Source organism: Oncorhynchus mykiss, chromosome 18 (assembly GCF_057628025.1).
Source record: "Oncorhynchus mykiss isolate SJ-2025 chromosome 18, ASM5762802v1, whole genome shotgun sequence".
NCBI lineage: Eukaryota > Metazoa > Chordata > Actinopteri > Salmoniformes > Salmonidae > Oncorhynchus > Oncorhynchus mykiss.
In genome coordinates, this window is record NC_143039.1 from 73964936 (window position 1) to 73989665 (window position 24730).

At 43.9% G+C, this 24730-nt stretch overlaps 2 protein-coding genes across 2 annotated transcripts; one reads left to right on the forward strand and one right to left on the reverse strand.

Moving 5' to 3' along the window:
• Positions 1 to 1769: 1769 nt before the first annotated feature.
• On the reverse strand, positions 1770 to 21324 carry ddx39b (DExD-box helicase 39B). Its single transcript, XM_036953570.2, has 11 exons — positions 21222 to 21324; positions 17346 to 17557; positions 15027 to 15154; positions 14566 to 14658; positions 14281 to 14464; positions 14049 to 14167; positions 7959 to 8090; positions 5082 to 5191; positions 4812 to 4956; positions 2662 to 2809; positions 1770 to 2323 (listed from the first exon to the last, which is right to left on the reverse strand). The coding sequence occupies exons 2-11, from the start codon at positions 17554 to 17556 to the stop codon at positions 2307 to 2309; spliced, it is 1287 nt and encodes a 428-aa protein (XP_036809465.1). The 5' UTR covers position 17557; positions 21222 to 21324; the 3' UTR covers positions 1770 to 2306.
• On the forward strand, positions 21256 to 23928 carry polr1h (RNA polymerase I subunit H). Its single transcript, XM_021572759.3, has 5 exons — positions 21256 to 21390; positions 21635 to 21758; positions 22585 to 22685; positions 23103 to 23212; positions 23562 to 23928. Exons 2-5 carry the CDS (start codon positions 21641 to 21643, stop codon positions 23584 to 23586), a joined length of 354 nt encoding a protein of 117 aa, XP_021428434.1. The 5' UTR covers positions 21256 to 21390; positions 21635 to 21640; the 3' UTR covers positions 23587 to 23928.
• The last annotated feature ends 802 nt before the right edge of the window (positions 23929 to 24730 follow it).

Genomic DNA, 24730 nt, shown 5'->3' on the forward strand with positions numbered 1-24730 from the left:
TAGTGACCGAACGGATCTTGTGTCTTATTGTTCTTGGTCCTTTTTTTTAAATTTATTTTCCCCACAATCTTTTCCCACTTGTGCCTGTAACCTCTTCTGTGTCCCAAATGGCCTATTCCCTATATAGTACACTACTTTAGACCAGAACCCTATGGTACCCTATTCCCTATATAGTGCACTACTTTAGACCAGAACCCTATGGTACCCTATTCCCTATATAGTGCACTACTTTAGACCAGAACCCTATTCCCTATATAGTGCACTACTTTAGACCAGAGCCCTATGGGCTATATAGGGTGTCATTTGGAACGTAATCCAGGCTCGGTTATCCCTCCCCACTTCCTTTTCCAGTCCACTCTTTATCCTGTTGACTTCCTGCCCTATCTTGCTTCCTGTTTCATAAACAGTCTGGTCTGATTACTTTTACAATCCAGATTAGAAGAGCCTAGAGATCAATTGAGGTGCCTCAGCAAGCATATTTAGACAAATGGAGGACAGTATTTTATGACTATTGGCCAACCAAATGTTGATAACCTGAGAAAAATGTATCTGAACTCCCTGGGATTATGTCCGTAGTCTCCCTGGGCCGTGATTTCAAATCAAGCTAGAGGCTAATATGCACAATACCTTAAGTACATTTATGAAATTATTTTTGCTTTATTTATCCGTTACTTATAGGTTGGCAATGGACAGAACGGTAGAATTTTGCGCGTCTGCTGGCCTAAAGTGCTTTAACACCACTGAGCAGAGTACCTGCCGTGAATTGCAAACCAATTTTACATCTAGAAACGATGAGGGTGATTCTTGTAACACACTGCGCTGAAAGCAAGTGTATGAACGGCCCGGCACTGCACCAACAATCTGTCTGGTGAGGTTTCTGCTTTAGGCTATAGGAGCTACTGTACTTTACCTTGTATCAGTCTCCATGACAGTCTGATCTAATGTGTAGCAGTCTCCGTGACAGCCTGATCTAATGTGTAGCAGTCTCCGTGACAGTCTGATCTAATGTGTAGCAGTCTCCGTGACAGTCTGATCTAATGTGTATCAGTCTCCATGACAGTCTGATCTAATGTGTAGCAGTCTCCGTGACAGTCTGATCTAATGTGTAGCAGTCTCTGTATCAGTCTCCGTGACAGCCTGATCTAATGTGTAGCAGTCTCCGTGACAGTCTGATCTAATGTGTAGCAGTCTCTGTCAGTCTCCGTGACAGCCTGATGTAATGTGTATCAGTCTCCGTATCAGTCTCCGTGACAGCCTGATCTAATGTGTAGCAGTCTCCATGACAGCCTGATCTAATGTGTATCAGTCTCCGTGACAGCCTGATCTAATCCGTATCAGTCTCCGTGACAGCCTGATCTAATGTATCAGTCTCCATGACAGCCTGATCTAATGTGTATCAGTCTCCGTGACAGCCTGATCTAATGTGTAGCAGTCTCCGTGACAGCCTGATCTAATGTGTAGCAGTCTCCGTGACAGCCTGATCTAATGTGTAGAAGTCTCCGTGACAGCCTGATCTAATGTGTATCAGTCTCTGTATCAGTCTCTGTGACAGCCTGATCTAATGTGTAGCAGTCTCCGTGACAGCCTGATCTAATGTGTAGCAGTCAGTGATCTGTCATGCCCGGCAGAGGAGGCTGTTTCTACATTCAGGCAGTGTAAGCCTTGGCAGGTAGTTGTTTGTCCATCGGTATATTTTCCCGACTGTGGAATACACCTCAAGACAGAGCAATGACAGGACAAGATTAGCTGTTGAGACAAGAAGAAGCAGCAAGTCTGTATAGAGTCAAACATATTTATGAATCCACATTTGAGCGCAGAACAGCGCTTGTTTAAGAGTCTCTCTTCAAGTCCTTCCATGTAACGTCCTTCAACACTAGAAACTACCGCTTGGTAACTGGTTGACTATTTTCACAGGCTATAAAAATGCAGCATTCACAATCCAAATGACAAGGTAAATAAAAATGCTAAAAATAAATAAATAACTCAAGTATTCAGTGACAGCTACCTAGTCTAGATAAATACAACCAAACAATATTAAACATCATTAAACAAATGGCAAGTGGGAAAAGGCCTGAAAATGTAACCAAACTTTTCTATCCACAGAAGGCGCTATTCCACAGTAGTCCTAATTTATTCATTCTAAAGGGGGAGGGGGGGGCGAATGAATGCCAGCAGATTTAAAATAAATCATTCTTACTGTATTGTACTGTTTGATTGGATAATAGTTGATTTGACCTTTAGTTATCAGTGTTAGAAAGGTCAAATATAAGGTCGCAATGTCTGCTGGGTAATAGATCTGGTCTTCTTTACCGGGTTGGTTCAACTGAGAAGACAGGAAGTAAAACAGGACAAGTTAAAGCAACAAAAAAAAACACGTCACTTGATCATCTTCTATAATCCACTGATAAAATACAGATATTTCCTAATAAGCAACATTAACTGCGGCAGGTAGCCTAGTGATTAGAGCGTTGGGTCAGTAACCCGAAAGGTTGCTGGATCGAATCCCCGAGCGGAAAAGGTAAAAAAAAACAATCTGACTTGCCAAGTATAATACTCTTAAATTCACTGATAACCAAGGCTAATTGGAACTAAGTAAGATAACCAAGGCTAATTGGAACTAAGTAAGATAACCAAGGCTAATTGGAACTAAGCAGCGCTTACTGTAAGATGAGATGTCGATCTCGTCGGGCAGCTCGCTGATGTTCACCTCGAATCGGTCCTGGACGTCGTTAAGAGTACGGGCATCCGTCTCATCAGACACAAATGTGATGGCCAGGCCTTTGGTGCCAAACCTGCCCGCCCTGGCAACCTGATGAGTAAGACGCACACAAACAACTTAAAAGAAGGTCTTTATAACCAAGTAACCTTACGATGATGCTGCTACCGATAAGACAAATCAGAGGCCTTTAACAAAACAACCTGTATCAGCGTGTTTGAAGGGGTACAGCTGAGCAAGGCGAGGCTCAGAGTTACTCATCTACATCACGAATAGTAGACCATCTTTAATAGTCTACGGGACAGTCTTTAACAGTCTACGGGACAGTCTCTAATAGTCTACGGGACAGTCTTTAATAGTCTACGGGACAGTCTTTAACAGTCTACGGGACAGTCTTTAACAGTCTACGGGACAGTCTCTAATAGTCTACGGGACAGTCTCTAATAGTCTACAGGACAGTCTTTAACAGTCTAATAGTCTACGGGACAGTTTACTAGTCTACGGGACAGTTTACTACTAGTCTACGGGACAGTTTACTACTAGTCTACGGGACAGTTTACTAGTCTACGGGACAGTTTACTACTAGTCTACGGGACAGTTTACTAGTCTACGGGACAGTTTACTAGTCTACGGGACAGTTTACTAGTCTACGGGACAGTCTAATAGTCTACGGGACAGTCTTTATGATGACTCCTTGCTGTCCCCAGTCCACCTGGCTGTGCTGCTGCTCCAGTTTCAACTGTTCTGCGTTAATATTATTTTACCATGCTGGTCATTTATGAACATTTGAACATCTTGGCCATGTTCTGTTATAATCTCCACCCGGCACAGCCAGAAGAGGACTGGCCATCCCACATATGCTCTCTCTAATTCTCTCTTTCTTTCTCTCTCTCGGAGGACCTGAGCCCTAGGACCATGCCCCAGGAATACCTGACATGATGACTCTTTGCTGTCCCCAGTCCACCTGACTGTGCTGCTGCTCCAGTTTCAACTATTCTGCCTTATTATTATTCGACCATGCTGGTCATTTATGAACATTTGAACATCTTGACCATGTTTTGTTATAATCTCCACCCGGCACAGCCAGAAGAGGACTGGCCACCCCACATAGCCTGGTTCCTCTCTAGGTGCCTTTCTAGGGAGTTTTTCCTAGCCACCGTGCTTCTACACCTGCATTGCTTGCTGTTTGGGGTTTTAGGCTGGGTTTCTGTACAGCACTTTGAGATATCAGCTGATGTACGAAGGGCTATATAAAATAAATTTGATTTGATTCTTTAATAGTCTACGGGACAGTCTAATAGTCTACGGGACAGTCCAATAGTCTACGGGACAGTCCAATAGTCTACGGGACAGTCCAATAGTCTACGGGACAGTCCAATAGTCTACGGGACAGTTTACTAGTCTACTGGACAGTCTAATAGTCTACGGGACAGTCTACTAGTCTACGGGACAGTCTTTACTAGTCTACGGGACAGTCTAATAGTCTACGGGACAGTCTAATAGTCTACGGGACAGTCTAATAGTCTACGGGACAGTCCAATAGTCTACGGGACAGTCCAATAGTCTACGGGACAGTCTAATAGTCTACGGGACAGTTTACTAGTCTACTGGACAGTCTAATAGTCTACGGGACAGTCTAATAGTCTACGGGACAGTTTACTAGTCTACGGGATAGTCTACTAGTCTACGGGACAGTCTTTACTAGTCTACGGGACAGTCTTTACTAGTCTACGGGACAGTCTTTACTAGTCTTCGGGACAGTCTAATAGTCTACGGGACAGTCTAATAGTCTACGGGACAGTCTAATAGTCTACGGGACAGTCTAATAGTCTACGGGACAGTCTAATAGTCTACGGGACAGTCTAATAGTCTACGGGACAGTCTAATAGTCTACGGGACAGTCTAATAGTCTACGGGACAGTCCAATAGTCTACGGGACAGTCCAATAGTCTACGGGACAGTCCAATAGTCTACGGGACAGTCTACGGGACAGTCTACTAGTCTACGGGACAGTCTACTAGTCTACGGGACAGTCTACTAGTCTACGGGACAGTCTACTAGTCTACGGGACAGTCTACTAGTCTACGGGACTTACCCTGTGCAGGTACGTGTCAGAGTCCTCCGGCATGTCGTAGTTGAAGGCGATGTTGACCCTCTCGATGTCCATCCCTCTGCCAAACAGGTTGGTGGCCACCAGGATACGTCTCTGAAAATCTTTAAACTGTTGGTAACGAGAGAGACTGGGGAGAAAGTTTAGAAAAAAGATGGGTAAATGACCAAACCAGATCAATCACTTACTAGTATTCATGTTCAATATAATACAGACAAAAAAACAGAACCACACACACACAAACTATCTACGTACCGTTCCTCCTGAGGCATCCCGCGGTGGATGGCAATAGCTGGGAAGTTCTGCTCAACCAATAGCTGGGCCAGGGCCACACAGCGTTGCACAGACTTCACAAAGATCACCACCTATAATAACACATAATATCACTACACACACACACACACTGGGCCAGAGCCACACAGAGCTACACGGACATCACAAAGATCACCACCTATAATAACACATAATATCACTACACACACACACACTGGGCCACACAGAGCTACACGGACATCACAAAGATCACCACCTATAATAACACATAATATCACTACACACACTGGGCCAGACCAGAGCTGCACAGACTTCCCACCAGGTGGAAACACCACCACTACACACACTGGGCCAGACCAGAGCTGCACGGACTTCCCACCAGGTGGAAACACCACCACTACACACACTGGGCCAGACCAGAGCTGCACAGACTTCCCACCAGGTGGAAACACCACCACTACAGTCATTTGCATTTTTATATCCAACATTTGACTTGTCAAGTCAGCGTTTTTGTTTCCCCTGAATTTCCTGCCATTATGTACCACGGTGGAACATGAAACACAGTACCTGGTTGAACTGAGACATTGACTACACACACTATTTGCATACAAACACTTGCCCAGCTAGCAATGACTTTGTTCCTGTTTCTTGTGCCATGTGCCTCTGTGGAACATCATAATTAATTCCTGTACCCGGTTGAACATCATAATTAATTCCAGTACCTGGTTGAACATCATAATTAATTCCTGTACCCGGTTGAACATCATAATTAATTCCTGTACCCGGTTGAACATCATAATTAATTCCAGTACCTGGTTGAACATCATAACTAATTCCAGTACCTGGTTGAACATCATAATTAATTCCAGTACCTGGTTGAACATCATAATTAATTCCAGTACCTGGTTGAACATCATAATTAATTCCTGTACCCGGTTGAACATCATAATTAATTCCAGTACCTGGTTGAACATCATAATTAATTCCAGTACTTGGTTGAACATCATAATTAATTCCAGTACCTGGTTGAACATCATAATTAATTCCAGTACCTGGTTGAACATCATAATTAATTCCAGTACCTGGTTGAACATCATAATTAATTCCAGTACCCGGTTGAACATCATAATTAATTCCAGTACCTGGTTGAACATCATAATTAATTCCTGTACCCGGTTGAACATCATAATTAATTCCAGTACCTGGTTGAACATCATAATTAATTCCTGTACCTGGTTGAACATCATAATTAATTCCAGTACCTGGTTGAACATCATAACTAATTCCAGTACTTGGTTGAACATCATAATTAATTCCAGTACCTGGTTGAACATCATCATTAATTCCAGTACCCAGTTGAACATCATAATTAATTCCTGTACCCGGTTGAACATCATAATTAATTCCAGTACCTGGTTGAACATCATAATTAATTCCTGTACCCGGTTGAACATCATAACTAATTCCAGTACTTGGTTGAACATCATAATTAATTCCAGTACCTGGTTGAACATCATAATTAATTCCAGTACCCAGTTGAACATCATAATTAATTCCTGTACCCGGTTGAACATCATAATTAATTCCAGTACCTGGTTGAACATCATAATTAATTCCTGTACCTGGTTGAACATCATAACTAATTCCAGTACTTGGTTGAACATCATAATTAATTCCAGTACCTGGTTGAACATCATAATTAATTCCTGTACCCGGTTGAACGTCATAATTAATTCCAGTACCTGGTTGAACATCATAATTAATTCCAGTACTTGGTTGAACATCATAATTAATTCCTGTACCCGGTTGAACGTCATAATTAATTCCAGTACCTGGTTGAACATCATAATTAATAATTAATTCCTGTACCCGGTTGAACATCATAATTAATTCCAGTACCTGGTTGAACATCATAATTAATTCCAGTACCAGGTGGAACATCATAATTAATTCCTGTACCCGGTTGAACATCATAATTAATTCCAGTACCTGGTTGAACATCATAATTAATTCCAGTACCCAGTTGAACATCATAATTAATTCCAGTACCCAGTTGAACATCATAATTAATTCCAGTACCAGGTGGAACATCATAATTAATTCCAGTACCAGGTGGAACATCATAATTAATTCCTGTACCCGGTTGAACATCATAATTAATTCCAGTACCCAGTTGAACATCATAATTAATTCCAGTACCTGGTTGAACATCATAATTAATTCCAGTACCTGGTTGAACATCATAATTAATTCCAGTACCTGGTTGAACATCATAATTAATTCCTGTACCCGGTTGAACGTCATAATTAATTCCTGTACCCGGTTGAACGTCATAATTAATTCCAGTACCCGGTTGAACATCATAATTAATTCCAGTACCCGGTTAAACATCATAATTAATTCCTGTACCCGGTTGAACATCATAATTAATTCCAGTACCCGGTTAAACATCATAATTAATTCCTGTACCCGGTTGAACATCATAATTAATTCCAGTACCTGGTTGAACATCATAATTAATTCCAGTACCTGGTTGAACATCATAACTAATTCCAGTACTTGGTTGAACATCATAATTAATTCCAGTACCTGGTTGAACATCATAATTAATTCCTGTACCTGGTTGAACATCATAACTAATTCCAGTACTTGGTTGAACATCATAATTAATTCCTGTACCTGGTTGAACATCATAACTAATTCCTGTACCTGGTTGAACATCATAATTAATTCCTGTACCTGGTTGAACATCATAACTAATTCCAGTACCCAGTTGAACATCATAATTAATTCCTGTACCTGGTTGAACATCATAATTAATTCCTGTACCCGGTTGAACATCATAATTAATTCCAGTACCTGGTTGAATTCCAGCACGTCGAGGAGATCAAAGAGCTTCCTGTTCTTCTCGTTGTCCTTCAGTTTGACGTAGTACTGCTGCAGCCCGTGGAGAGTCAGCTTGGTCTCATCATCAACAAAGATTTCCATCGGCTGGGTGGAGCAAGCAAGGGGTGGGACAGGGTTAGGGAAGGAGGGTTGGGGTGGGACAGGGTTAGGGAAGGAGGGTTGGGGTGGGACAGGGTTAGGGAAGGAGGGTTGGGGTGGGACAGGGTTAGGGAAGGAGGGTTGGGGTGGGACAGGGTTAGGGAAGGAGGGTTTGGAGTGGGGTGAGGGGTGTGGAGGGAAGGTTGGGGAATCAGGAAGAAGCGTGAGGAGAGTTAACGGGGGGGGGGGGGCGGGGTTGGGTTGGTAGGAGGAAAGGGTGATGTTTGAGGAGAGTTAACGGGGGGGGGGGGGGGGGGGTTGACAGAGTATTTCACGTGTTGTGAAGGGTTTTGAATGGTTGGTCCAGGTTTGTGAGGGACAGGTTTGTGAGGAGGGACAGGTTTGTGAGGGACAGGTTTGTGAGGAGGGACAGGTTTGTGAGGAGGGACAGGTTTGTGAGGAGGAACAGGTTTGTGAGGAGGAACAGGTTTGTGAGGAGGGACAGGTTTGTGAGGAGGGACAGGTTTGTGAGGAGGGACAGGTTTGTGAGGAGGGACAGGTTTGTGAGGAGGGACAGGTTTGTGAGGAGGGACAGGTTTGTGAGGAGGGACAGGTTTGTGAGGAGGGACAGGTTTGTGAGGAGGGACAGGTTTGTGAGGAGGGACAGGTTTGTGAGGGACAGGTTTGTGAGGAGGGACAGGTTTGTGAGGAGGGACAGGTTTGTGAGGGACAGGTTTGTGAGGAGGGACAGGTTTGTGAGGAGGGACAGGTTTGTGAGGAGGGACAGGTTTGTGAGGAGGGACAGGTTTGTGAGGGACAGAGGAGTTGTATGTACATATAGTAATATGGTAGATTGATACACGTTCAGGAGAGGGACGGGAAAGTAAACAGGAAGTGAAAGGTTCCCAGAGAGCAGTGGTTAAAGTGACCAGGAAGAGGTGAATCAGAGAGACATGATGAAATCCAGGGAAATAGAGAGAGAGGGGATGGGGAGTTAGAGGGACACCAAAGGTTTGAAGTTCACACACATACACACACACCCCCAGACACACCCCCAGACAAACAGCCAGCCAGACAGACAGGCGAGCGCACGTACACACACAGGACACCAATTCCCATACTGATGCAACAGACAGACAGACATCGCTCACCCTCACTAGTCACTACTATCCATACACAACAATTGCAAGTTATTGTAAACCATAACCACAAGTAATACATTAATGCTGTAACGTCCATTAAAACAAAAAGCCTGGCCCTTGTTGGAATAACTATGGCTGCTCCACTGGACGTGAGATCGATTCATCTTCACAACACACTCGTCTTCACACCACTTTGACTCACGTCTCCCTGGCAGCAGCTGTGTCTCACTAAACAATGAGGAAACAGCCTGTCAATTAGATGATCCACACGATCAAATCAGGGACATCAGTGACTGTGAGGCTGTACATCACACAGATGACTAACTCATCAATCCAATTATATCAATGACATCTAATATAAATGATCCTCAAGTTTATTATGGCTGTCATCTTAACATTCACTCAGTGTGTCATCTCAATCACTGTCATCTTAACATTCACTCAGTGTGTCATCTCAATCACTGTCATCTTAACATTCACCCAGTGTGTCATCTCAATCACTGTCATCTTAACATTCACTCAGTGTGTCATCTCAATCACTGTCATCTTAACATTCACTCAGTGTGTCCTCTCAATCACTGTCATCTTAACATTCACTCAGTGTGTCCTCTCAATCACTGTCATCTAACATTCACTCAGTCTGTTATCTAATATTCACCCAGTCTGTCCTCTTAATCACTGTCATCTAACATTCACTCAGTCTGTCATCTCAATCACTGTCATCTCAATCACTGTCATCTAACATTCACCCAGTCTGTCCTCTCAATCACTGGCATCTAACATTCACTCAGTCTGTCATCTCAATCACTGTCATCTAACATTCACCCAGTCTGTCCTCTTAATCACTGTCATCTAACATTCACTCAGTCTGTCATCTCAATCACTGTCATCTAACATTCACTCAGTCTGTTATCTAACATTCACTCAGTCTGTCATCTTAATCACTGTCATCTAACATTCACTCAGTCTGTCCTCTCAATCACTGTCATCTAACATTCACTCAGTCTGTCCTCTCAATCACTGTCATCTAACATTCACTCAGTCTGTCATCTCAATCACTGTCATCTAACATTCACTCAGTCTGTTAACATTCACTCAGTCTCATCTTAATCACTGTCATCTAACATTCACTCAGTCTGTCATCTCAATCACTGTCATCTAACATTCACTCAGTGTGTCATCTCAATCACTGTCATCTAACATTCACTCAGTGTGTCCTCTCAATCACTGTCATCTAACATTCACTCAGTCTGTCCTCTCAATCACTGTCATCTAACATTCACTCAGTCTGTCCTCTCAATCACTGTCATCTAACATTCACTCAGTCTGTCCTCTCAATCACTGTCATCTAACATTCACTCAGTCTGTCATCTCAATCACTGTCATCTAACATTCACTCAGTCTGTTAACATTCACTCAGTCTGTCATCTCAATCACTGTCATCTAACATTCACTCAGTGTGTCATCTCAATCACTGTCATCTAACATTCACTCAGTGTGTCCTCTCAATCCCAGCCGCCCTGTTACCAGGCAAAGGGTTTTAGGGAGCTGGATTTTCTTCTCTTTTCATAGTCTATTTTTCATATGACCACATATATTCTACCCTTAGCTACCTCGTCAAGTATTTCAGAGTTACTTGTAACAGGAGACAGACCTGTGTACCGTCTAGATTCATGGTAACAGGAGACAGATCTGTGTACCGTCTAGATTCATGGTAACAGGAGACAGATCTGTGTACCGTCTAGATTCATGTCAACAGGAGACAGATCTGTGTACCGTCTAGATTCATGGTAACAGGAGACAGATCTGTGTACCGTCTAGATTCATGTCAACAGGAGACAGATCTGTGTACCGTCTAGATTCATGGTAACAGGAGACAGATCTGTGTGCCGTCTAGATTCTTGGTAACAGGAGACAGCCCTGTGTACCGTCTAGATTCATGGTAACAGGAGACAGATCTGTGTACCGTCTAGATTCATGGTAACAGGAGACAGATCTGTGTACCGTCTAGATTCATGTCAACACGAGACAGATCTGTGTACGGTCTAGATTCATGTCAACACGAGACAGATCTGTGTACCGTCTAGATTCATGGTAACAGGAGACAGATCTGTGTACCGTCTAGATATATGGTAACAACGAGACAGATCTGTGTACCGTCACATCTCCCTCTTGTCTCTCTTCCATCCACACTACCTCCCTACCATTCCTCTCTCTCTCCTTTCTTCACATCAGGGTGTTCTGTCTTGTCACTCCCTCTGTCTGGACAGTGGGTTAGACAAGATTCATGTCTGTGATTTATTACCAAGGCGTCCTGATGCTTGGGTGGCAGCTTATGGACGAAATAGCGGCCATTTTCCCTTGTGAGACGGGCGTCATGTTCCTACAGGGTAAATAGTTCATCTCCAGCCAGTTACTTCAATTCCATTTCAAAGCAGACTGGCTGATAGAGAGGTAATGGGGACATTTTGGCTCGGCTCAGCGGACCCAGGCAATTTCACTGCGCTTTCTTTACGCTTTGTTGAGAAACTAATGAACTACTGCGACCCAGAGAGCCAGACAGCGTCCACATAATGAACTACAGAGACCCAGAGAGCCAGGCAGCGTCCCCATAATGAACGACAGCGACCCAGAGAGCCAGGCAGGGTCCACATTATGAACGACAGCGACCCAGAGAGCCAGGCAGGGTCCACATTATGAACTACAGCGACCCAGAGAGCCAGGCAGGGTCCACATTATGAACGACAGCGACCGAGAGAGCCAGGCAGGGTCCACATTATGAACGACAGCGACCCAGAGAGCCAGGCAGGGTCCACATTATGAACGACAGCGACCCAGAGAGCCAGGCAGCGTCCACATAATGAACTACAGCGACCCAGAGAGCCAGGCAGCATCCACATAATGAACTACAGCGACCCAGAGAGCCAGGCAGCGTCCACATAATGAACGACAGCGACCCAGAGAGCCAGGCAGCGTCCACATAATGAACGACAGCGACCCAGAGAGCCAGGCAGCGTCCACATAATGAACGACAGCGACCCAGAGAGCCAGGCAGGGTCCACATAATGAACTACAGCGACCCAGAGAGCCAGGCAGCGTCCACATATTGTACGACAGCGACCCAGAGAGCCAGGCAGAGTCCACATAATGAACGACAGCGACCCAGAGAGCCAGGCAGCGTCCACATAATGAACGACAGCGACCCAGAGAGCCAGGCAGAGTCCACATATTGTACGACAGCGACCCAGAGAGCCAGGCAGCGTCCACATAATGAACGACAGCGACCCAGAGAGCCACGCAGGGTCCACATTATGAACTACAGCGACCCAGAGAGCCAGGCAGGGTCCACATTATGAACTACAGCGACCCAGAGAGCCAGGCAGGGTCCACATTATGAACTACAGAGACCCAGGCAGCGTCCACATAATGAACTACAGCGACCCAGAGAGCCAGGCAGGGTCCACATTATGAACTACAGCGACCCAGAGAGCCAGGCAGGGTCCACATTATGAACTACAGAGACCCAGAGAGCCAGGCAGCGTCCACATAATGAACTACAGCGACCCAGAGAGCCAGGCAGGGTCCACATTATGAACTACAGCGACCCAGAGAGCCAGGCAGGGTCCACATAATGAACTACAGAGACCCAGAGAGCCAGGCAGGGTCCACATAATGAACGACAGCGACCCAGACAGGCAGCATCCACATAATGAACTACAGAGACCCAGAGAGCCAGGCAGGGTCCACATTATGAACGACAGCGACCCAGAGAGCCAGACAGGGTCCACATTATGAACGACAGCGACCCAGAGAGCCAGGCAGGGTCCACATTATGAACGACAGCGACCCAGACAGGCAGCGTCCACATAATGAACTACAGAGAGCCAGGCAGGGTCCCCTTCTTTCACTCTCCAGAGCTTGGCTCGTCAGTCTTCCTTCTCATTTCTCTACGCTTGTGTTATTTGTTTGACTGAGGTTCTTTGGGATACTTAGTTCTCACTCACTCACCCACTCTCACCGGGGGGTTTACGGGCGGCTTAGAGCAGAGCGTACACACTCATGCAAACCTGGGAAAACAGTTTCCTTAATAAATAAAAGGTTAATCGAGACAAATTGTTTTTGCTTGGCTAGGTGTGACATCAGGGAGGTCAGCATAGTGACATCAGGGAGGTCAGCATAGTGACATCAGGGAGGTCAGCATAGTGACATCAGGGAGGTCAGCATAGTGACATCAGGGAGGTCAGCATAGTGACATCAGGGAGGTCAGCATAGTGACATCAGGGAGGTCAGCATAGTGACATCAGGGAGGTCAGCATAGTGACATCAGGGAGGTCAGCATTGTGATGTCACAGCATCCCTGATGTCACTATGCTGACATCAGGGAGGTCAGATTTGTAACGTACAGACTTAAAACTGGACCTATTTCCACCTGGATGACCGTGTTAAACTCCACGAAGAAGAAAGACTTCGTACATTTCAGTTGAACAGCACAAGCTAGTCTATAAAGGAGACTCCATTAACACATGACATTCTGGTGTAAGGTGAGGCAGTACACTACTAGTGTAAGGTGTTAGTGTACCGAGTTAGTGACCTAGCATAGGCCCTCCGCATAGAACTAAGGCCTTCCTATGTCAGTGGGGCTGTCACTTCCCTTATAGGAGGTGAGACTGTTTGGCATATAGAAAGACAACGGGGTCTCTCTCATATCAGACTCGGGGGGGTAACTCCTCCACCCCCATTTACCCCCATTACCTGCCAGGCAAGGCAGAGCAGGGGGGATAGGTGGAGGGTGTGGACGCAAGAGGAGAGGAGGTGTAATTACATCTTGCATGAACTTTCGGCAGACGGGGCGAATCTCTTTGCTCAGGGTGGCGCTGAACATCATGACCTGTTTCTCATGGGGGGTCAGACGGAGTATCTCCTGGACATCTCTGCGCATGTCTGAGGGAGAAAGGGGGGGGTTGTAAATTATGTTAGATCTCCTAGAATGTAAATACGAGTAGATGATTCATCTATAGTGGTGTGCTGTCCAATCGTCAACGATTCAGACTCACCGAGTTGTTCCAACATTTTGTCACACTCGTCCAGGATGAAGTGTTTGATGTGTCGCAGGTTGAGGGTCTTGTTGCGGATCAGGGCCAGGGTTCGCCCCGGCGTCCCCACCACCACATGGGGACACTCCTTCTTCAACACCTCTTCGTCCTTCTTTATAGACAGGCCACCGAAGAACACTGCCACCTGGTGGGAGAGATGGGGAGAAAACCAGCGGTGGAAGAACTGAACTGTGTAGTTATTATCCAGACTGGAGGTTAAGAGGGTCCGGGTGGTAATTTGTGTACCTTGATAGTCGGCATGTATTTGGAGAATCTCTCATACTCTTTGCTGATCTGAAACGCCAGCTCTCGGGTGTGACACATCACCAGCACGGACACCTAAACAGAGAGAGAAGGGTGGTCAGGGCGGGTAGTTTAATGCATTAGAAAGCTCAGTACTTCACAGACTGACGGAGGAGGAGAGAGAGAAGGGTGGTCAGGGTGGGTAGTTTATTGCATTAGAAAGCTCAGTACTTCACAGACTGATGGAGGAGGAGAGAGAGAAGGGTGGTCAGGGTGGGTAGTTTAATGCATTAGAAAGCTCAGTACTTCACAGACTGATGGACCAAGACCACGACAACAACGCTAGCTCTATAAACAGTCCAGAGTGACAACGGAGTGACAGACAGACGGAGGAGGAGAGAGAGAGAGGAGAAAGGGAGAGTGAGAGAGAGCGGGAGGGAGGGTGAGACAGAGAGTGAGAATACTTGTCCAGTGACAGGCTCCAGCTGCTGTAGGGTGGCCAGGACAAACACGGCCGTCTTGCCCATACCGGACTTAGCCTGGCACAGCACATCCATACCCAGGATGGCCTGAGGGATGCATTCATGTTGAACTGAAAGGAAAATAGTCATACAAAATTAGGAATGAATATTAAAATGGTAATAAATTGTACATAGTAATTACTTCAGAACCAACTAAATCAAAAACACAATGTACCAAATCATGATGCTATTACTTCCTGTTTATAGTTTGAAAGTTGATACAGTACTTTGACATGATTAATCGTGGCACTTTGTCTTGAAGATGTTCACTAGGAACCAAACAGGCCGAAACAGAAAGAAACTACATGATCAATAAGAAACCCTCAGTTTCGTGTGAAGCGTTTTCCGTTGCAAACCATTTTGCTACAGTGTGCACTAGAGGTCGACCGATTAATCGGAATGGTTAAATAATTAGGATCGATTTCAAGTTTTCATAACAATCGGAAATCGGTATTTATGGACGCCGATGTATATTTTTACACCTTTATTTAACTAGACAAGTCAATTAATTACATTATTTTCAATGACCGCCTAGGAACAGTGGGTTAACTGCTTTGTTCAGGGGCAGAACGACACATTTGTACCTTGTCAGCTCGGGGGATCCAATCTTGCAACCTAACGGTTAACTAGTCCAACGCTCCAACCACCAGCCTCTCATTGCACTCCATGAGGAGACTGACTGCCTGTTACGCGAATGCAGTAGAAGCCAAGGTAAGTTGCTAGCTAGCATTAAACTTATCTTATAAAAAACAATCAATCATAATCACTAGTTATAACTACACATGGTTGATGATATTACTAGTTTATCTAGCGTGTCCTGCGTTGCATATAATCGATGCAACACAGGGGGATGATTTAACAAAAGCGCATTTGCGAAAAAAGCACAATCGTTGGACGACTGTACCTAACCATAAACACCAATGCCTTTCTTAAAATCAATACACAGAAGTATATATTTTTAAACCTGCATATTTAGCTAAAAGAAATCCAGGTTAGCAGGCAATATTAACTAGGTGAAATTGTGTCACTTCTCTTGCGTTCATTGCACGCAGAGTCAGGGTATATGCAACAGTTTGGGCAGCCTGGCTCATTGCGAACTAATTTGCCAGAATTGTACATAATTATAACATAACATTGAAGGTTGTGCAATGTAACAAGAATATTTAAACTTAGGGATGCCACCCGTTAGATAAAATACCGAACGGTTCCGTATTTCACTGAAATAATAAACCTTTTGTTTTCTAAATTATAGTTTCCGGATTCGACCATATTAATGACCTAAGGCTCGTATTTCTGTGTGTTATGTTATAATTAAGTCTATGATTTGATAGAGCAGTCTGACTGAGCGATGGTAGGCAGCAGCAGGCTCGTAAGCATTCATTCAAACAGCACTTTCGTGCGTTTTGCCAGCAGCTCTTCGCAAGCACAGCGCTGTTTATGACTTCAAGCCTATCAGCCTAATGGCTGGTGTAACCGATGTGAAATGGCTAGCTAGTTAGCTGGGTGTGCGCTAACAGCGTTTCAAACGTCACTCGCTCTGAGGCTTGGAGTAGTTTTTCCCCCTTGCTCTGCAAGGGCCGCGGCTTTTGTGGAGCGATGGGTAACGCTGCTTCAAGTGTGGCTGTTGTCGATGTGTTCCTGGTTCGAGCCCAGGTAGGGGCGAGGAGAGGGACGGAAGCTATACTGTTACACTGGCAATACACAGGCAATACTAAAGTGCCTATAAGAACATCCAATAGTCAAAGGTTAATGAAATACAAATGGTATAGAGGGAAATAGTCCTATAATTCCTATAATAACTACAACCTAAAACCTCTTACCTGGGAATATTGAAGTCTCAGGTTAAAAGGAACCACCAGCTTTCATATGTTCTCATGTTCTGAGCAAGGAACTCAAACGTTAGCTTTTTTACATGGCACATATTGCACTTTTACTTCTCAAAACACTTTGTTTTTACATTATTTAAACCAAATTGAACATGTTTCATTATTTATTTGAAGCCAAATATATTTTTATTTATGTATTATATTAAGTTAAAATAAGTGTTCATTCAGTATTGTTGTAATTGTCATTATTACAAATACATTAAAAAATTCAAATTAAAAAATTGGCCGATTAATCGGTATCGGCCTTTTTTGGTCCTCCAATAATCGGTATCGGCGTTGAAAAATCATAATCGGTCGACCTCTAGTGTGCACTAATGAATACGACCCAGATCTGTGACCTCTGTGGTGTGGTAATAACCTAACTTGTACAACTCACCCTCAGAGGGATGCTCAAAGCCACAGTCCACTATAGCCCTCAGCAGCTCAGGCTTCAACAGGAAGTCTCTAAACCCAGACGAATGGATGGACACATAGGAGCCCTTCACACGCTCCTTTTTAATGGACAGAATATCCCCTCCTGATAGATCTCCCACCACATCATCCTCTTCGTAGTCCAAGAGCTCATTCTCCACATCCTGCTCAGTCATCCTGGTAGGTAGGTGGGTGGGAAACGGACAGGACAGACAAGACAGACAGACAGTCAAAAGCACATCCCATCAACCTGTCAGTGCATTCGGAAAGTATTCAGACCCCTTGTCTTGTTCCACATTTTGTTACGTTACAGCCTTATACTGAAATTGATTAAATTGTTTGTTTCCCCCTCATCAATCTACACACAATACCCCATATAATGACAAGGCAAAAACAGGTTTATAAATAAACCTGAAATATCACATTTACATAAGTATTCAGACCCTTTACTCAGTACTTTATTGAAGCACCATCTTGGGTATGAGGCTACAAGCTTGGCACACCTGTATTTGGAGAGTTTCTCCCATTATTTTCTGCAGATCCTCTCAAGCTCTGTCAGGTTGGATGGGGAGCGTTGCTGCACAGCAACATTCAGGTCTCTCCAGAGATGTTCGATCGGGTTCAAGTCCGGGCTCTGGCTGGGCCACTCAAGGACATTCTGAGACTTGTCACAAAGCCACTCCTGCATTGTCTTGGCTGTGTGCTTAGGATTGTTGTCCTGTTGGAAGGTGAACCTTCTGAGGTCCTGAGCGCTCTGGAGCAGGTTTTCATCAAGGATCTCTCTGTACTTTTCTCCATTCATCTTTCCCTCGATCTTGACTCGTCTCCCAGTCCCTGCCACTGAAAAACATCCCCACAGCATGATGCTTCTGCCACCACCATGCTTCACCGCAGGGATGCTGCCACCTCCATGCTTCACCGTAGGGATGGTGCCAGGTTTCTTCCAGACATGACGCTTGGCATTCACACCAAAGAGTTCAATGTTGGTTTCATCCGACCAGAGAATCTTTTTTCTCATGGTCTGAGAGTCCTTTAGGGGCCTTTTGGCAAACTCCATGTGGGCTGTCATGTGCTTTTTACTGAGGAGTGGCCTCCGTCTGGCCACTCTACCATAATGGCCTGATTGGTGGAGTGCTGCAGAGGTCGTTGTCCTTCTGGAAGGTTCTCTCATCTCCACAGAGGAACTCTGGAGCTCTGTCAGAATGACCATTGGGTTCTTGGTCACATCCCTGACCAAGGCCCTTCACCCCCGATTGCTCAGTTAGGCCGGGCGGCCAGCTCTGTGTCTTGGTGGATCTAAACTTCTTCCATTTAAGAATTTGAGGCCACTGTGTTCTTAGGGACCTTCAAAATGTTGCAAAAAAAAAAAAATGTTACCCTTCCCCCAATCTGTGCCTTGACACGATCCGGTCTCGGAGCTCTACGGACAATTCCTTCAACCTCATGGCTTGGTTTTTGATCTGACAGGCACTGTCAATTGTGTGACCTTATATAGACAGGTGTGTGGCTTTCCAAAATCATGTCCAATCAATTGAATTTGCCACAGGTGGACTGCAATAAAGTTGTAGAAACATCTCAAGGATGATCAATGGAATTTTATTTAACCTTTATTTAACTGGGCAAGTCAGTTAAAGAACAAATTATTATTTACAATGACGGCCTACACCGACCAAACCCGGACACCGACCAAACCTGGACACCGGCCAAACCTGGACGACGCTGGGCCAATTCTCCGCCGCCCTATGGGACTCCCAATCACAGCCGGTTGTGATACAGCCTGGAATCGAACCAAGGTCTGTAGTGAAGCTTCTAGCACTGAGATGCAGACCACTGCGCTTGAGCTCAATTTCCAGTCTGATAGCAAAGGGTCTGAATATTTATGTAAATACGATATTTCTGATTTATATACATTTGCAAAAATCATCCCCCACCATAATTTGCAAATAAATTCATAAAAAATCCTACAATGTGATTTTCTGGATTTTTTTTTTCTTCTAATGTTGTCTGTCATAGTTGAAGTGTACCCACGATGAAAATGACATGGTATGAGGGCCCGACGTCCACAGGTGGGGGTTGTGCTTACAGCCCAACACCGTGCAGGACGTTTGGCATTTGCCAGAGAACACCAAGATTGGCAAATTTGCCACTGGCGCCCTGTGCTCTTCACAGATGTGCTCGCCAGAGGTAACCTGACTGCCATTAGGTACCGAGATGAGATCCTCAGACCCCTTGTGAGACAATTTGCTGGTGCGGTTGGCCCTGGGTTCCTCCTAATGCAAGACAATGCTAGACCTTATGTGGCTGGAGTGTGTCAGCAGTTACTGCAAGAGGAAGGCATTGATGCTATGGACTGGCCCGCCCGTTCCCCAGACCTGAATCCAATTGAGCACATCTGGGACATTATGTCTCGCTCCATCCACCAACGCCACGTTGCCCCACAGACTGTCCAGGAGTTGGCGGATGCTTTAGTCCAGGTCTGGGAGGAGATCCCTCAGGAGACCATCCGCCACCTCATCAGGAGCATGCCCAGGCGTTGTAGGGAGGTCATACAGGCACGTGGAGGCCACACACACCACTGAGCCTCATTTTGACTTGTTTTAAGGACGTTACATCAAAGTTGGATCAGCCTGTAGCCTGTAGCCTGTGGTTTTCCACTTAAATTTTGAGTGTGATTCCAAATCCAGACCTCCATGGGTTGATAAATTTGATTTCCATTGATAATTTGTGTGATTTTGTTGTCAGCACATTCAACTATGTAAATAAAAAAGTATTTAATAAGAATATTTCATTCAGATCTAGGATGTGTTATTTTAGTGTTCCCTTTATTTTTTTTAGCAGTATATATATATATGAGAGAGAGAGAGTTTTATTTAACTAGGCAAGCCAGTTAACAAATTCCTATTTACAATGACGACCTACCCTGGCCAAACACGGACAACGCTGGGCCAATTGTGCGCCGCCCTATGGGACTCCCAACCACGGCCGGAACCAGGTACTGTAGTGACGCCTCTTGCACTGAGATGCAGTGCCTTAGACCACTGCGCCACTCGGGAGCCCCTATATATATGTGTGTGTGTGTGTGTGTGTGTGTATATATATATATATATATATAAACACATCATATCTATTTTTGTATATGTAAATATATATATATATAAACACATATGTATTTTATATATGTATATCTATATATAGATATATAAACACATATTATTTATTATTTATATACACACATATATATATATATATACACATATATATATATATATATATTTATTTATTTATTTATGTAATATATGGGATATATTAATAATAAAAAAATATATATATATATTACACACATATCTATTTTCCGGACTCTGATATTGCTCGTTCTGATATTTTTTGGGATGATGTATTAGTTTTTTTATTGCGCTGTTGGAGCTAGAAACAAACATTTCGCTGCACCTGCAAATCTGTGTAGCTAACGTTACGCGGCCATATCTTTCATTTGATGCTAAACTGTGTGGTGATGATGCTGGTAATGATGAGAGGGTTAGAAAAACAAGTTTCATTTCATGCCATCTTCACTTCTATTTATGACAAGTTGTGGAATGAAAATGTACTCGTAACTAACGCTATTCATTTGGGCTGTTAGCTTATCACGTGTGTCAACATGAGTAACGTTAGCTAGCTAGCCGTTAGCAAACACGACTCATGAGTTGGCTGGTCTAGCTAGCTAGCTTCTTAAGCTTGACAAGATTTCTACCCAGCTATTCTACACGATGTGCAACATATGGAAAATGTATTGTACAGACAATAAATACATATTAAATACATATTCCTAGTGAGCATTGTTTACCTTATTCGTTGTGAAGAAATGTAGCTGGAGCGTTTGCAAATGAGAGCTATCGTTTCGGTAAAACGCAATCAACGTGCGACTGTGCGCATGCGTTGAATGTCCGCGACCTGAGACATTTGGCTTGGAAACACTTCGGAAACGTTCTCTAACATCGAGGTTTACAAAGAAGGTGAGATTGGGAACTGCGCTGAAACTGGTATCGGGAAACATTTATGTTTGACAGCTAGCGATGTGTACACATTTTATTGTTTTAAATAAGTATAGTATTAGTTAAACACGTGTTGACTGGCTAACTATAGCTAAATAATGGCCAGCTAGCAAGCAACGTGACTAACTAACCTAGCTGTATCTTATGGCCAAACCCACAAAAGGTTGCTGACAATGTTCGCTGAAATACTTTTCCCTCCCCATAGCCAGTGATGTCGTGTTTCAGTGGAGATCCCAACTTCTGTCCTGAGTGTGGGAACGTACTGCCTCTACCTGGGCTGCAGAACACAGTCTCCTGTCCCCGCTGTGCATTCAGTTTACCTGTCAGCGGTGAGGATGGCCTGTTTGTTGTCAAATGTCCCTGTTATAAATCATGTTGTAGCCTACTAACAGACAGAATCGTTATCCAAAGGGGGGCTACCAGTCTGTTTGTGCTTTCATGCCAATTGCTTGTCACATCGGGGACTCCCGAGTGGCGCAGCAGTCTAAGGCACTGCATCTCAATGCTCGAGGCGTCACAACAGACCCCAGTTTGATTCCAGGCTGTATCGCAACCGGCCGTGATTGGGAGTCCCATAGGGCGGCGCACAATTGGCCCAGCGTCGTCCGGGTTTGGCCGGTGTAGACGTCCTTGTACATTTTTATTTATTTATTTTATTTCACCTTTATTTGTCCAGGTAAGCTAGTTGAGAACAAGTTCTCATTTACAACGGCGACTTGGCCAAGATAAAGCAAAGCAGTGTGACACAAACAACAACACAGAGTTACACATGGAATAAACAAGCGTACAGTTAATAACACAATAGAAAAAAAGAAAGTCTATATACAGCGTGTGCAAATGGCGTGAGGAGGTAAGGCAATAAATAGGCCATAGTAGCGAAGTAATTACAATTTAGTAAATTAACACTGGAGTGATAGATGAGCAGATGGTGATGTGCAAGTCGAAATACTGGTGCAACTAAGACTTTGTTCTTAATTGACCTGCCTTCGTTAAATAAAATCAAAATCATCATGCATGTTTGGCTTGACCAGGACGAGCAATGGAGGGGTCAAGAGCACACACAGATCTGACACCAGACAGTTTCCTTTATCAATCTTATATTTTCATAAGTATGTGACCCACGATGTAACTATGTTTTTGTGTCGTCGTTTTCAGAATTTTCAGGTCAAGAGATCAGGTCTTCTGTTGTCTTTAATCCTCTCGAAGGGTCCTCTGTTGCTGTGGAAGAGGAGGACTCGGAACTCAAGGGGGCTGTGGTAGGAATTCATTGCAATGAAGTTCCAAATCATAAAATGATCAATGGCATTTTTTAAACTAGGGAAATCAAATTGAAACATGGTATACTTTATCAATACTCGAGAAACTCCATTTAGGCTATGTTCTGTTTTTAACCTCTAGAAATCTACACAACGTAACCATGTAATAATACTACGGTTATATTTTACAATTTTATTTTACCTTTATTTAACCAGGCAAGAACAAATTCTTATTTTCAATGATGGCCTAGTGGCTGTTCAGAGGCACAACGACAGATTTGCACCTTGTCAGGTCGGGGATTTGAACTTGCAACCTTCCGGTTACTAGTCCAACGCTCTAAACCACTAGGCTACCCTGCCGCCCCCATATATCAATGTATGTTCTGTCTATAACCTCCTCAAACTCTTGCACTCTAGATTGACAGACGCTGCTCTCGCTGCAATAAAGAAGGGATGGTTTATCACACCAGACAAATGAGATCTGCAGATGAAGGACAGACGGTCTTCTTCACCTGTATACACTGCAGGTACATCTCCCTAATCCTAACCCTAATCCTAACCAATTCACCAAGGCTATTCTTCACCTGTATACACTGCAGGTACATCTCACTAACCCTAATCCTAACCCTAATCCTAACCCTAACCAATTCACCAAGGCTATTCTGAGCCTGTATACACTGCAGGTACATCTCACTAACCCTAATCCTAACCAATTCACCAAGGCTATTCTGAGCCTGTTCTCACCACCAGATTCATCAATCTATTCCATTTTATGTTGTTCTGCACCACACTATGACAAGCACTTTACCCCACAAACTTTGTAGTCCACATGTTCATTTATGACTGGATATGTTATGATTTAATTTATGCATTCAGATATCAGGAGAAAGAGGACTCCTGAGAAGAGATCCGAGATGCTTCACCCATTCCCCTGGACCTCCATCAATATTCTCCTCCTCTCCTCTCTTTTGTCTGTAAACAAGAATGTGTTTGATCTATGTAATGCAAACTTGAGTTCTTATTGGAGAAAGCACAATTGGTATGCTATTCCTTGCTCTTCGTTACTTGTAATGATGCTTAGGATAGTCGCTCCGGAGTGCTAAGCATTTCAATGGTTTGCCTTTACTGCATCAGTTAGATGGCAGCTGCAGCATTTTGAATGAGGGTTGAATACTGATGTCTGATGTTTGTCTGCGGAGATTTTCAAGTGTGATTTGTGTGATTAAAATATTTGTCCTTAGAACATGTTTGGTTGCTTTTCTCCTTTCTGCCTTTTGTCAACAATGTCAGGTAATGACAGTGAATTTGCCTCAACATAATGTTTACAACTGTGTATATTAACAAAATAATTTTGTTCGTCTCTATTTAAGTAAAAAAAAATACTACATTTATATTTCACTGTGATGTTGAGTGCGGCAAAAGCAGTTGCTCCAATCTGAAGGCTCCCCTTGTGGAGGTCTGAATCACGTGGCCATCCAACATGGAACTTGGAAGATGCTGAATTTGTTGGGACTTTGTAGATTTCCAGGAATTATTTAGGCCATTTCTGATAACCCTCAGGTAAAACATTCTCCTTGATAGTTAAAAAAAAAAATGTAAATGCTTGTTTAAAACCACAAAATCCTGTGAAAACACTTTCAACCTTGTATTAGCTAGCTAATGTTCTATACATCAGACTTACGTCATGAGTGTCGCTATGCTAGAGGAGGAGCAACTACCAATCATCTCCCGCTTCTTCTTGTCCTTAGCAGAAGATGAAGCTGTGCGTGCAGTTACAATGTAAGAACCTCCATGAGTATTTGAATGGAGTCGAGCCCTGAGATCATGGACCGGTTGTACAACCATCTGGCCACATGTCTAGCTTTCTACATGTGCAGGATCAGTCCATTTAACAATCCTGCTAAAGTAACTCTAAAATATGACATGCAAGTTTTTTTAAAATTTAACTTGGCAAGTCAGTTAAGAACAAATTCTTATTTACAAAGACGGCCTACCGGGGAAAAGTGAACACCTTGTTCAGGGGCAGAGCGACATTTTACCTTGTC